The following is a 15,320-nucleotide window of genomic DNA, read 5'->3' as shown; positions in this document are numbered from 1 at the left end:
ATTGTGAGTCTGATACTTCGTTATTTTAATCGGTCTATTGGGTGGTTTAGCTGAAATTCCCCAGACCCTAGTGTAAATATCGGTTGCAATAAAAAATAATAATAAGAAGAGAAAAAAAACACTTGGCTTCAATCTTGTAGTTAATTCCAGGAAATATTACTACATTTATCACAATAGTTATGCAGACTATCTCCTCATTTCATACACTAGGTAGAAGAGACTGACAAAATACATAGCAGATTACTTCAAACTATAACAAGTAGCTGCTTTTACGAGATTAGACCAAACCTACCAACTCCCATATCACAACCGCTGCTTGTCCTACGGCTACATACTAAGATCACATGCATTGCAACTTGAACCCTCCTAAGCACTGAAAGCCTGGAACGGAATTGTAGTCAGCTGATCAAGCAGCCCAGTGACCGGCGTAGCGAGCCGGGGTTCATAAGCAAAGCCATGCAAGTCCCCATCAACCCCAGCATGAACATAAGGGCACGGAGGAATCCACTGCCACCTCTTCCTGCACATATCGAACAGCAACCCCTTGTCCGAACCCAGAATCATGATGGTGATGAACTCTCCATGTCCAACACACTGGAACCCACTCCCATTCTCCAGGTCAGCAAATTGCACATAGAGCTGCTGAGGCATCCTATCAATCTCAACCCAAGTTGTTCCACAAGCCTGCAACCCCCAAATCCTCAAGCTTTTCGGCACGTTGAGCTTGCTCTTCTCAACTGCAGCAACCAAAAGCAGCTTCCCCCTGCTCTCCACCAAGCTTGGAGACCTCAGGAACCTTCTCATGGGGGCCTGAATCTTCCACCAATTGTTTGCTGACACATCATAGGCTAAGACGCTGAAAGGGCTGTAGTTCATGCAGTAGAATCTTCCTTGAACATTAACCATTTGACCTGATTCGAAACTGCAGAGCCTTGGGAGGGAAGAATTGATTCCCCACAGCGAAAAAAACCCGCCTGCGTCGATATGGAAGCTCTCGGCAGTCAAGTTTTTCACAGCGTATGGAGAGATCAAGTCGTCTCCAGCAAGAGTTACATCAATGGATGTGGGGCTGACACTCAACCCTATGGAAGGGAAGAGTCTTGATCTTAGTGTTGGAGGCAACTGAGACACAGTACCAACAATTGGGTTGCATAGAATGAGAGTCTTCGGGCCAGCCTCGTCTGAAACCCAACAGATTAAACCGCCGGAAGATGAAGCAGGGGAAAGGCCGGAGGGAAGCAAAGCGAACGAAAGGCGGTACCATGCAATTTCATAAGGATCAAAAAGATAGCCTTCACAATTAGTATCACCCCTGTTGCTGTCACCATTGCTTCCTCCATTGTTGTTGTTCCTGTATATGTAGCTTCCATTGAGGCTCTTGTTCTTGAAGAAGAGGAACCAATGACGGCGCGGAGACACTTCGAGGTAGAGTTGGAGAAAGGTGTTGGAGAACAAGAGGGCATACCACCTCTTGCAGACACATCGAGCGCGAAAAAAGGCCGGCGGTGGGAGAAAGGCGATGACACGGTCGACGAGCCGGTGGGGGAGCTTGCTCCATATCCTAGCATCCATCCATGGATTAGGACATGATGTGTCGATGTTTTCAGCAATGACACCACCAAGTGCACTAGTAGTAGTAGTGAAGGTGTAGGAGAAGGGAAATGTGAGAGAAGGATGAAAAGCTTCCATTTTTGTGTAGGATGACAAGGGCTTATAAGTAAAATATGCCTCTAAATTTAGTACGTGTTGAGTGGAACGAAGCAAAGAAATTGGAGGGAATTGAAGAGTGCTAATTTGGGAAATAAGTGCTTACATGCAAGCTTGCTTTTTTCACAAGCAGTGCGAATTTTGTTTTGGAAGATGTGAACATAAAACTGGAAAATCTCTCAGGTGGGTTTTGGAGAAGGCATGGGTTTCTACTGGGAGAAGAAGAAAGAACTGCAAGAGAGACAGCTGATGGCAGTCACCTGAAGGGTGGTTTGTTGTTAACTTTCATGGGATTGGAGTGAAGGGTTTGAAGGCTAGGAGAAAGGAGCTGAAACTTCACTTCATATATAGAAGAAAACTTTGGGGATATAACTTTTTTTTAGAAAAATGATATATGCACTTTTTTCTTTCTTTTTTTGCACATCTCTACATATTTTTATTCTTTGATTATCTTTTATTTTATTTGATTTATGGACGAAAAATAAAGAGAGATGCATATACAAAGAAAATGAATGTGTGAAAATCGTAAAAAGGTAGTGCCCAAAATAGCTCTAAAGGAACTTGCGTTTGTTTTGGATGGTCTCTCTAATGTGTGCTGTTTTTATCTTTTGCAAATTGGTTTCTTTTGTATTCCTTTTCCTGAGCGGTGATTCTGATGGATGCATCAGTCAATTTGGTGTTGTTTTGTCAAAGCCGAGGTTCCTGAGACATGTGCAATTTTGAGAGAGAGAGAGAGAGAGAGAGAGAGAGAGAGAGAGGAACAGTGCAAGGCAACAGAAGTTGGAACCTTAGGCCATCTCCAACCGAAAGTTGGTCAGATGACTCGTTTTAGTCTTCTGGCTCTCGAAGAAATTAATATTTTAATGAACAATACAGGATCATATTTGCCTCCATCTCCAACCGAGGGCCAAACATAATTTATTATTTAAAAACTACAACTTAAATTCTAATCCAACAGCTAAGTGACGTCAGCTAGCCGTTGGATTTGAATTTTTTTTTTGCTATAAATAAGGTGGATATTGGGCTATAATTCACACAACTTTGAATTCAATCTATTTGAATTCAATCTCTTTCCATTCAAGTTTGCAATGAATTCCAACTTTGGATCCTCTTTGGATTCCAACTAGGGGTCCTCATCCAATTCCAAATTGTAAGAAAAATGGGCGCAAATAAGACGAGAAGATGATGAGTCTGATGAAGAAGTTCAAGTAAGGCGCAACAAACAAAACAGAGCAGCAGTCATGCACTACAAGAAAACATGGAATAGGTGACGAATTGTTCAGAGAGTCACGCATGACTAGTTTTTTAGGTATGAAATTTGAGAACACTTAGGTGACAATAAATACGTCACCTATTCTAGAATGGAGTGACGAAAATCATAAGCGTCAATTACAATTATTTTATATCTTTTAAGATGAAAAAGTGGTGACACAAATTTTTTGAAGTCCTTACTAAAGTCTATGGCCAGGAACAATGGCGGCCTAACGAAGTATGATATGTGAGGAATTGCAAAAGGGTCACATATGTGTATTCTTAGTGACGAAAGTGATTCATCACTTTTCAATAGTAAATAAATAAAAAAAGTTAAAAGAAACATAGTAAAGTATTAAACAAATTTGAGAAAGCCCATCTAAATTCTAAACCGTTCTCTTTCACTTTCACTTTCTCTGTCTCTCAGACTTCTCCCATTTCTCATCACTGTGACCCAAGCCAACCGACACATCTCTTAATCTTCTTATTTCTCTATCGCGACATTACTGGGATCTTCTAAGCCAAATGCTCAAACCCTCTCTCATCTATTCGTTGTTTATCACACTCCACAACCAAAAACCATAGAGACCAATTCAACCAACAAGCCAAACCCACACCCTGTCGCGTCTCAACCTTCTTCCAGTTTCTTGTGCCACCACCGAAAACCCAAGAACCATAGAAACCCTTTCCACCAACTAAATAAATCTATGCAAAATTTCTCCACGCCTACGAGACCACTATGTGGCCAAATGGTTAACGAATTCAATTTTTATCATTCTTTTTAACTTAGGGTTTTGGATTTGCAGGTAATTGCCTCCAAATTGAGCACGCCAGCAGCCCCTCGACCTCTTCATCCATCTTTCAAGGACTCTAATTGGGTAAAATTTGGTTTTTAATTTTTAGATTTATATATATATCCCTGGCTTTTTTTATTTGTTTTTGGAACTTGCAGGTTTACATTCACAAATTTACAAACAAAAAAAATTGAAGGAAGGAACATTAATCAATAACTTTAGCAAAGAAACTTGTAAGAATTTCTTCTTTTTTCTTGCTACATTTTGTTTTCTTGTGAGATTATATGTATTTGTCCCTGGCTATTTTATTCAGGGTAATCGTTGGGGATTATTCAAATGATTTATTTGCACATATGGAGGCTTTAATAAGTTGTTTTATTTGGTCTTTCTATTTCAATTTTTTGTTTGTTATGAACTTGCAAGTTGGTTTTTTTTTTTTTTGGGCTTATTGGTTTTACATGGTGATTGAAGGTAAAAAATTTTGAGTTGGTGATACCATTTATTGAAAAGGAAAGTTGTTTGATTTGGCTTTGAATTGCTCTTAAATTTGAACCATAATTCTTTTAAGTGCTCTGCATTTGAAAAGATTGAAAATGGTCTCTTGGGCAAGCAGAATGATTTCCCCCATCATAGATGATTTTCTTTCTTCTAATTATTAGTGGCAATGTCTTTTCTGTTTATTGGTGTTATTATTTGGAGTCCTAGAAAACCATGAAAAACTATATAAAGAAGGATTTAAGAAACACATATATTTCTCATATATATATTTTCAGCTGCTCAATTCTTATTAGACGATATGGGGTGACTAATGCTGCATATGACTGATGTTGTATGTGAATATTAGACGATATGGGGTAACTGATGCTGCCATATTTTATGTTTCCTCTTTCCATGAGATTCTCTATTAAGTCTAATCCCTTAATTTGAGGAAGATTGACATCTAGATGACTTCTTGTGATTGTGTTGTTTACAGGTTGGTCATGTTTTTTGACAAGGGTAGTTCTCTTGCTTGTGTTTTTAAACCAAGATGTTGTTGGTATAGGTTTTATACTCTGCAAGTTTTGGGGTTGTTCTGCTTTCAGTATTTTCATCTTAATCTCACTTTATCAACATACTTGGTAACTTAAGTGATAGCCACAACTTCCAGAACTCACCTTTTGAAGGATATTGAATTTCGAAAACTAATATGTTATTCACCTTTTTTTTTCTATACTAAGTTAGATTTTGGTCTTATTGTTTTTTAGGAATGGTGTTGGAGTTGGAGTTGGGTTTTTATTAAATTTTGGCAGATCTTCATATTCTTGCAATCGCAGATTGGTTTAGAAGTTTAATTATAATTTAAGTAGTTTTTTTGTTAATTTTATCTTTTATTAGTAGATTATCTAGTCCTGACATTTGGAGTCTTGATAACTTACTAACTAGGCTATGATAAATTAGTGAAATCAAATAAGCAAAAGGAAAATGAGGATATGATAGCACAACTGAAGGATTGCAAGCCAAGGGTGGACCAACAACATCTCCAGAGGTAGTGACATCAATTTAGCCTTCATTAGTAGTGATGTCAAATTGATCTTTATAAAAGCTGAATGTTTTAAAATTACAGTGAATAAGTAGTCTATGGTATGAAACTAGATATGTTTTTCTTGTTAATTAATGGCCCTTTAATGTAGGATGTTTTCAAGCAAAATTCATATAATTGTAAGAAACAAAAGTATTACCACAAGGGAGGGGCAAAACCATTTCATCCAACATGCAAGGAAGGCTTGCAAGGTAATGAAATTAAAGTACATATAAAACTCATTGTGTAATTTAGATAGGCTCGTCTGTTATGTTTCGTTCTTCTTACTGTTAATTATTCCTTCAATTCTTATTTTCTTCTCTTTTGTTATTCAAATTCTCAATGCACCTGCTATTCTCTAGACACCAATATTTATTTTCTTCTCTTTTATTATGTAAGGATAAGATGAAGAAAAAGAAGGATGAAGTTAAAGGAGAAAGTATTCAAGAAGCACTTGAGGTAGTGATGGTGATCTTTCAAATGACAATGATACATGTGCTGAACTAAAGACCATGACATGGCTGATGACTTATATTATGTATTTTGTTGTTGGTTTCAAATATGCACACGGTATACCTGTTTTGTTACCGACTCAATGCCTTAGAATCTTGTTAGCATCTCAATATGTTTAGAGGTGTTAGGATGCTTATGTTAGCTTTTGAGATATACACTTGGTGTATGTATTGGATGTAATCTAACTTATTGATCAATGAAATGTGATTAAATAAAGTATTGCCTCATATTTGTTATGAATTCTAATTCTAGATGATGAAGCAGGGAATATGTGGTAATTGGTTCGTCGCGAATTGTTTCTAATAGGTTTATGATTTTGACACATGTGACACAAATTGCGCCACATGTCAAAGGAATATGTGACGCTTTCAGTCTCACTTATTCTTAGCCATAGCATTCTAGGATCAAATTGAGTGATGATAAATTCCTCACTTATACATTTGTTATGTGACAAACTTATAGGTCACTGACTTTTATGTTTTGTGACACTTATTTTGTCACAGTTAAAGTTATTAAGTGACGAATTTGGCGTCACAAATACTAAAAATATGTGGCGAATGTAAAATTTGTCACATGAACTATATGTGACACTGTATAGGTGACGAACATAATGATGCTGGATTTTCGTCACATATAATCAAATATGACGAATGTCTGTCGCCACATAAGTTATGTTTTCTTGTAGTGATGACTGCAGCCATGGTGTGTCAGCTAACTGAGGAACAACCTCAATGGGTGGCTCTGTTTCTGGTCACTCTTACAAACCACGAAACAGGGGAATGACGAATGCCAATCTGATGAATAACTACTTAAACCTTAACTCGGTGTACACAGAAGAGGATTTCAGACTTCGCTTCCAAATAAGGCATCATGTGTTCGAGCATTTACTTCATGATGTCCAGTTGGTCAATCCATACTTTCGACAGAAGCGAGACAGAGCAGATCGCCCTGGTTTCTCACCTCATCAGAAGGTTATTGTTGCACTCCGAATGATGGCTTATGGCTTTGGAAGTTATAGAAAAAAAGAGAATTTAAAAAATATACGAAACAAATTTTGTAAAATAGAAGTTATAGGAAAAATATATATAATTTAGAAAAAATATAAAACAAATTTTGTAAAATAGAAGTTATAGAAAAAAAAAAGAAGTTATAGGAAAAAAATTGTGTAAAAAAAAATTCAAAAATAACGACTAGCTGACGTCAGCTAGCCGTTACATTTCAAATTTGGCCTAGAATTCTTGTCGGATATAACCCACAGGAATATTAAATATATTTCTGTCGGTTATATCCGACATGAATGCTTGAATTTCTGGCCCAGCCCGGGGCTGGCTGGCTGGCTGGATTGGGCCAGCCGGTTGGCCCTTTCAAATTCTATGGGGCCCACGAGCCCTCTGGCCTATCCCTCGGTTGGAGATGGTTGTCTGGCTATTTTCAACTCTCTGGCCCTCTGGACCCTTCGATTGGAGAAGACCTTAGCATTAAAACTAATCATTGTTCACAACAAGATTCTAAAAGATGCTAGGCGCCAGTTGGGCGGTGGGCTGGAGCCTAGCGCCTAGGCGGTTAGGCGGGGTCTAAGCGGGCGCCTAAGTGAACTAAGCGGATTTAAGTAAATCCATTATATTTCGTGTAAATAAGTGTTTGTTTATACTTAAAATATATATGATTTCATCATAAACTACAAAATAGAATGACATAATGTATTATGAAGTATTGGAACATAATGAAAACATAGGGAACAAATATATAGTGTGTCCGCATTTAAGTATTCAACAAGTCTCTTACAATTTATTGAAAAAAAAATTAAATGCAAAATGAAAGTTATTTATTTTCTTTCTAAGTGAGTCGCAACCTATGCGGGTCTGGGCGGGCGCCTCAACTGGTCTAGGCACCCTTTCTTAATTTTCAAACGCCTAATCATTAATCGGGACGGTGACTAGCCGTCTAACCCCTAGGTGGGGCCTAGGCGGGAATTTTTAGAACAGTGAATGCAACCAATCTAGGAGTCTAGAACCTTTAGCTAGACCCGAATCCACCAAAATGATAGATTCAACTCCCTTCCTAAACCATAGACCTCGAACGTACAATCTAGGAGTCTAGAACCTTTAGCTAGACCCGGGTTAAAGGGAAAAGTGCACACATGCAGGAGAGATTTTTCAGTGTGACCGACATACAAAGTGGTACACCACATGTCACTTTACAAATTGTAGGATTTGTGTGTTAAAAAGTTAATAACTTAAAAAATAAAATTTCCCACCACTTATATAAAAACACATGGTGTACCACTCGTGTTCCCGTTACAATGAAAAATTTCTCCACATGTAGATCCTCAAATCACATAATAAAAGATATATGAACTACTCAACATAAGAAATATATTGATGCATACAAATTTTTCTCTTATCTAAAGTGTCTGTCTGAATTTTGACAAAAAAGTGTCAATTTGAATCTTGATTTAGTTGATATCGAACCCTTAAGTTCATGAAACACACCCATCTTTCGGACAGAAACACTGAACCTCAGGCCATCTCCAATCGAAAGCTGGCCAGAGGGCTCGTTTTAGCCCTCTGGCCCTCCAAGAAATTAATACTTTAATGAACAATACATGGCCATATTTGCCTCCATCTCCAACCGATGGTCAAATGGCCATAGAGCTCGTTTTAGCCCTGTCACAAAAAACTGTTTCCAACCGAGGGTCATAAGGCCAAACATAATTTATTATTTAAAAACTACAACTTAAATTTAAATCCAACGGCTAAGTGACGTCAGCTAGCTATTGGTAGAATGATACAAACAAGTACCTACAACAAGATCTTGTTGCATATCTTTGGGCCAAAAATAGCATGGAGTAGGTGTTTAATTTTTATGTTGGTTAATGTTATTTAATGTTGTTTAATGTTACTTAATTTAATTTAATGTTGTATAATGGCTTAGGAAGTTATAGGAAAAAAATTGAATTTAAAAAAAATATGAAACAAATTTTGTAAAATAGAAGTTATAGGAAGTTATAGAAAAAAAAAAGAAGTTATAGGAAAAAAATTGTGTAAAAAAAATTAAAAAAATTAAAAATTAAACTGTAAAAAGTTAAAAATTAAAAAATAACGGCTAGCTGACGTCATTTAGCCGTTGCATTTGAAATTTGGCCTAGAATTCATATCGGATATAACCCACATGAATATATTTATATTAAATATATTCTTGTCAGTTATATTCGACAAGAATGCTAGAATTTCTGGCCCAGCTTGGGGTTGGCTGGATTTGGCCAGCTGGTTGGCCCTTTGGCCATTCCAGATTCCATGGGGCCCACGATTCCTCTAGCCTAGCCCTCGGTTGGAGACGGTTTCGACCCCTGACCCTCTGACCCTCTGGACCATTCGGTTGGAGATGACCTCAATTTCTTTGCATCAAACTCAAACCGTACATTTCCGACCACGTGACAAACTCAAATCTCACACCATGTCCATATATGGATATGGATTACACATGCATCTCTTCTGAATGTCATCATACTAATATGTTAGTAAAACAACAAGAACCTGAAAAAAATCTACTACTTTAACTAAACTCATCACATTTGAAACTTCTTGATGTAACTCGCCTAAATGACTTATCTAATTGTAGTTGTACACTACGACTACATTAAGAGCAACTCCACCGGAGGTGAAATAGCCCAGCACCCAGTCAAAAAATAAGGCTGGCACCCTGTCAATCCATTCCAGCCCACAAACTTGCCTGGCACCCAGCCCGTGCCAGTCTCCAGACCAGCCCATTTTTGACTGAGCTTGGGACCGGTCTATCTGATGCCTGCGTGACATCAGGGACCTTTTTTTTTTCCGCGCCAGCCAACTTCACCCCACCATTGCACCCATATCTCCATTCTCCTGGGGATTTCCTTCGCGTTCCTCCTTCTGGGGATTTCCTCTGGGGATTTTTTTCGCCTTCCTCCTCCTCCTCCTCCTCCTCACCTACTCAATCTTCATCAACACCGTCGACATCCGATCTTACTTCCTCCCGCTTCTCCCCTCATTGCCGCGGTCGTTGTCCGGTCCCTCTGCGCCACCACCTCCCCAACTCTCAAGGTCCCTCTACGCCGCTGGTTGTTCGACGGTAAAGGCGGTGATGGGAAGGAGAAAATAAAAATATTATTTTATTTTTTATAAATTCATAAATTAAAAATTATTATTTTATAATAAAAATACTAATATTTTAATAAAATGGACTAGGCTATTTTTTGTTAAGGGTGGAGATGTTTTGGCCTATTACTGTTCACTGGGGTCTATTACTGTTCACTTGAGTAGATAAATACGCTGGATGCTGGTATAAAGTCTTTAGGGGTGGACTTGCTCTAAGGACCACTATATCACACAAAAACAAGCTTATTGTAAGGAACATAATTGAGTACGTAATTATTTTAACAGTATCTGGATAAGTTGGTATTATCATACTGTTGACTTGGTGGCAAAGACATCATCAACCCTAAACGCAGGTGGTGTGTATGACACAAAGACTTTGTCAGATCATATGTCCAATCCAATCTCATTGATGGGTTTTGTTGCAGTAGTCGTACACATCGGCGTGAACAACAAAATACTTTATTCGACCCTTGAGGCTTCACAAATTTGCTTCAAATTATATATAATTATAATTTAATATTAATTGCACTTGCTGTAAAGAAGCTGTGTAATCTGCTCCTTCTGACTACTCTTCTTTCTCCTTTCTTTGAATCATAATATTCTCTTTCCGTAGCCCTTCGGCTTTTGCTTGGTTTTGTTAAGAGAAGCAAATCTGAGTCAGAACAATCACCATGTCTTGTTTACGTCAATCTATTTAGTATTATCATTTGTCTCAGAGTTAATGCTTCAAAGATGGAAAAAGTTGGGTCGCTCATATTTGGAAATTTATTTCTTCCCTCAAGAAACTTCCATATTTAGAAAAAGGCTAACTCCTCTATTTGGCAATTGTGTTTTTACTTCAAGCAACCCAGCAGGTCAGTACAGTACTCATCTCTCTCTCTCTCTCGCTCTCTCTCTCTCTCTCTCATGTCAATGTTTCTTCCTTTAGCTAGCTAGCTAGCTAGTTTGGTCTCGGTTCCTCATTTGTATCTAGTTTGGTTTGGCACTTTGACTTGCCCAAAATTTCATGGAGCTTCTTTTAGCTTTTACTTTATTTATGGGAGAGAGATATTAAAACACAATTATCTTCAAGAAATCTACGGTAAATAAGTATCCATTTATAGATGTTCTTTCTTTCAAAATTAAAGTATAATTAGGGTTTCTTCCTTGAGCTAGCTAGCTAGTGAGGTAGTCAGTCATTTAGAGAGGTTCTAAACCAAAATTAAAGTATAATTAGTGTTTCTTTCAATATTGAATGTGATTAAGAAAAAATCAGTGATTCTTTCAATATTGAATGTGATTAAGAAAAAATCAGTGATAAAAACAATCATCCAATAGTTTTATTTATTTTTAGTAAGCTTTCAAAAGTTGATTAATTACCAAGTCAGATTGCAGAACTCATGTCCAATCTTCCTGTAGTGATGGTTCTGTGGGAGAGTTGGTTCACATCCATCCATGTCATCTGCTGCTGAAGGTTTCTAGGCTCTTGATGAATGGCATGCTTATTAGTTCGTTAAATCAGTTTTCACTTCATATGACACAAGCAATAAGCAAAAGTCAAAACTAAAGAAACAGAAATATCATGATAAACCCTTTTTAGTCAGAAAATACATAAATTAATGAATATAAATACTCCAATGCAACTTTTGTTTAGAGCAGATGAGTCAGATTTGAAATTACACTACATTTATTTATTTATAATGGCTTTTGAAGAAAGCTTATCTTCATGAATTCATCTAGCTAGCTCTCTTTCCCTGACAATGGCAGGAGCAGGTGCAATATTTTGCCCTATAGGTCTTGTAAGAGTTCAGCTAGTCTTCAAAGACACAAGATACAACATTTTCAGCCATATAGGTTTAATAGAAAAGTCAAATTGAAGTTAGGAATTGAAATGAGATATATTGAATTGGCTTGTGTTACCTATCCTGCACTTGACTCACATGTCAATTGTCTCACGTTTCCTCAACTCAAGTTCATAAAGATTTTAGGGCAAGTTATAAGTTTTAGTTTCCATTTTTTGTTAGTAATACAGGAGAAATACAAGAGAGAAATAAGGAATGAGCAGAGGTGGAGGTCGGTAGGTGGGACAATGTAGGAAACAACAATTATAAATACTCTCCTTTCGTTTATTTCCTTGATGTGATCGTGAAACTTAAAGTGGTGAGATACTTGTGTTATACAAGTGGTGAGATACTAGTGTTATGAAATTAACAACTTAAAGAATAAAACTTTCCACCATTGACATAATAATACGTAATGTACCATATGTTCCTCTCACGATGAAAATTTTCTTCTCCGTTGTCTTTTTTTTTGCCGTCGACGGATTATGGTTAGGTTTCCTGACTTGAAGCTCCTTTAGATAGAAAAAAGTTACAGACTTTCTTCACCTCTTTTACAAGGCTCCGACTATAGTGTTTCGCTTGTTGTTGGTTGATTGGAGTAATTGATTATATCTTCTTTGTCAAACGAGTTTCATTATGTACATATATTTTCATGAAGGTAGCCTAACTGCAGATATATACGTTAGCTTCTTATAGAGTTGCATTATAGGCTTATGATTCGGTAGTCGTCAATCCTGAAGTTTGCGGCTTGTATATATACATGTCCAAGGCCTCTCTTTTTTCCTTCATTTCTTGTTATTCTATTAATAAAAATTGGTAGAGGGGGATGAGCCAAGGGTTTCTTGATGCAACAATATTTTCCACTTCGAACAGGAGTAGGTGTCTTGCCCATGATTGCGGACGAATAGCTAATATCGCTTGGTCCCTTATTTTTCACCTAGAAAAAGAATGGTGGGAGTGAACGGGAATAAATATACATGAAATAAGTAAAAACAATTATACATGAAAGGAAACCTAAAGGTTTTATTTTCTAGTTTTGTTTCCCACATTCTTCTTCATTTCTCCCTCCTTTCTCCATCTATCTACCCTTCTTAATTTCTCCCCATGTGCATTATCTCTTTCGGCCATTTCTCATATTCTTCCATATATTTTCTCTCTATCTCTATCACAACAAATGAAAACTAAACAAAATATAAAGTGATTATCGAAGGGACCCTTAAATTTTTTGTTGTTTATAACAAAATCAAAATTTCTTATATATAAGAAAATATATTAACCTAAACTGGTATTTCGTCAAAAGAAAAGGGTGGATTAAATTCTCTTTCATAAAGAGTGACGAAGCAAATGTGAATTGTTTATGAACTAAATATTCCAATAAGCACTTCTCTTGATTTTATACTCAATCCATCCCTTTTAGTATTATAGTTTCAATAAAAGTGGTAATATGATATTTCATTTGTTGTCTATAGAATAATATTTAGCTTGGAGTAAAGCTAGGCAGACTAATTTTTTTTATCAAAGTTGTAAAATATAGATGTATCATTAATAAAAATAAACACGTTAAAGAAAAGTTAAGTAATAATTCAATCATTAACAATTACGTCATATAATTTACTAAATTTGATCTAAATAATTGGTCCCCATATCATTACTCTTTATCTTATTTGTTACCTATACGTTACGATCTTATTTATATGTTCCGGCAGGCTAATTGGTACAATAATGGAGCATGTAATTCCAAATTAATGGGCCTACCTTCGACCTATTTTCTTGTCAACGAGCGATGAATTTAAGCATCCTGCTGTGAGTATTTTACGATTCCAAGGTATTCGTTCCGATTATATATTATTTAAGGTCCTATATGTGGATCAAAATTCACAAGAAAAGATAACACCACCAAACAAAACCATACAGCAAAAAAATCACCATGGCCAAATTTCATGTAGTCTTCATCTCAACTCTGGAATCGGAAACCTTGTCCCACTCGTCGAGTTTGCTCAGCTCCTTGTCAATCATGACCGTCGTTTACACGCCACCATCCTCATCATCACCATGTCCCAAAGGCCCATTGTCAACGCTTACATCTAATCCCGTGTTGCCACGTCAACTAGCATCACCTTCCTCCGCCTGACTCTGGTGGACCCGCCCTCGCCGGACCAGTACGGGTCCACCATGGGCTACATATCCCTACTCATACAAAACCACAAACCCCACGTAAAGAATGCAATCACCAAACTCATGTCGTCCCACTCGGCCGAGTCAAACTCATCTAACTCGGACCGGGTTGTAGGGTTTTTTGTTGACATGTTTTGTACTTCCATGATTGAGGTTGCTAACGAGCTTGACATTACTTGTTACCTGTATTTTGCTCCCCCAGCAACTTTTCTGAGCTTTATGCTCCACTTACCATTCTTGGATGCCCAAAACCCCCGCCGAGTTCATTGACTTGGGCACCGAGTTGAGCATACCGGGTTTTGTCAACTCGGTGCCACCACCCGTTTTACCAACAGCCGTGTTGAATAGAAGGGAGATGCATACTCGTGGTATCTATCCCACGCGCGAAGGTACACCGAAACAAAGGGTATTGTTGTGAATAGTTTAGAGAATTGGAGCGGCATGCACTTGACTCGTTGAATACGAGTCAAGTGCCACAGGTTTACCCAATTGGGCCGGTTCTTGATCTTTACGAACCGACTCAAAAGCGGGATTTAAACCAATATGAAAGCGTCATCAGGTGGCTCGATGACCAGCCCTCATCATCGGTCATGTTGTTATGCTTCGGAAGCATGGGGAGTCTTAGTGGACCACAGGTGCGGGAGATAGCATATGGGCTTGAACGTGCCGGGGTCCGATTCATATGGGCATTACGTGAGCCGCCCAAGTCCCAATTGGATCTCCCAAGCGACCACGCGAACGTGGAAGATGTGTTGCCCAATGGGTTCTTGGAGCGGACATGTGAATTGGGCATGGTGTGCGGGTGGATCCCACAAGCGCAGATCTTGGCCCACCAATCGATCGGAGGGTTCACATCGCATTGTGGTTGGAACTCGATTTTCGAGAGCTTGTGGTACGGTGTACCGATTGCCACGTGGCCGATTTACGCGGAGCAACAAATGAATGCCTTTGAGATGGTGAAGGAATTGAGATTGGCAATTGAGATTAGGCTGGATTATAGAGAGGGTAGTGATTTGGTGATGGGAGAGGAGGTGGATATAAGCATAAAGCGGCTGATGAACGGTGGTGATGTGGTGAGAGGTAGGGTGAAAGAGATGAGAGAGAAGAGTAGGATTGCTTTGATGGAAAATGGGTCTTCATACCAAGCACTCGGAGTTTTAATCAGAAACTTAGTGCCCAAAATATGATGCAAATAGCAATTCGTCCTCTTGTATTTTTTTTCGTTTTAAATAAATTTTTAATTACAAGTTGTCAATTTCTCCATTTATTGTTTTTTTTTTAACAAATTACATTATCTACGCTAAAGTCATCTCCAATAGAGAAGATTAAATGTCTAAAAGCCAAAAAATGATATGACTTGTCCAAAAAA

The 15,320-nt window shown here is 37.8% G+C and overlaps 1 protein-coding gene, 1 long non-coding RNA gene and 1 pseudogene across 3 annotated transcripts; 2 read left to right on the top strand and 1 right to left on the bottom strand.

The window, feature by feature from the left end:
• Nucleotides 1–191: 191 nt before the first annotated feature.
• LOC103435309 (protein UNUSUAL FLORAL ORGANS-like) lies at nucleotides 192–2,007 on the bottom strand. Its single transcript, XM_008373694.4, has one exon. It carries the CDS (start codon nucleotides 1,687–1,689, stop codon nucleotides 367–369), a length of 1,323 nt encoding a protein of 440 aa, XP_008371916.2. The 5' UTR covers nucleotides 1,690–2,007; the 3' UTR covers nucleotides 192–366.
• A 1,357-nt stretch (nucleotides 2,008–3,364) lies between these two features.
• On the top strand, nucleotides 3,365–5,964 carry LOC139195968 (uncharacterized). Of its 2 annotated transcripts, XR_011581055.1 has the most exons (4): nucleotides 3,365–3,985; nucleotides 5,190–5,277; nucleotides 5,423–5,522; nucleotides 5,710–5,964. It is a non-coding gene; the product is annotated as an uncharacterized lncRNA (long non-coding RNA). The 2 variants fall into 2 exon arrangements; XR_011581054.1 differs by lacking the exon at nucleotides 3,365–3,985 and having other exon boundaries at nucleotides 4,346–5,277.
• Nucleotides 5,965–13,600: 7,636 nt separating this feature from the next.
• On the top strand, nucleotides 13,601–15,229 carry LOC103435314 (UDP-glycosyltransferase 43-like; annotated as a pseudogene).
• Nucleotides 15,230–15,320: the final 91 nt, after the last annotated feature.

Source organism: Malus domestica, chromosome 05, assembly GCF_042453785.1.
Source record: "Malus domestica chromosome 05, GDT2T_hap1".
In the NCBI taxonomy this organism is placed as follows: Eukaryota; Viridiplantae; Streptophyta; class Magnoliopsida; order Rosales; family Rosaceae; genus Malus; species Malus domestica.
This window is presented reverse-complemented; position numbering and strand designations above follow the sequence as displayed.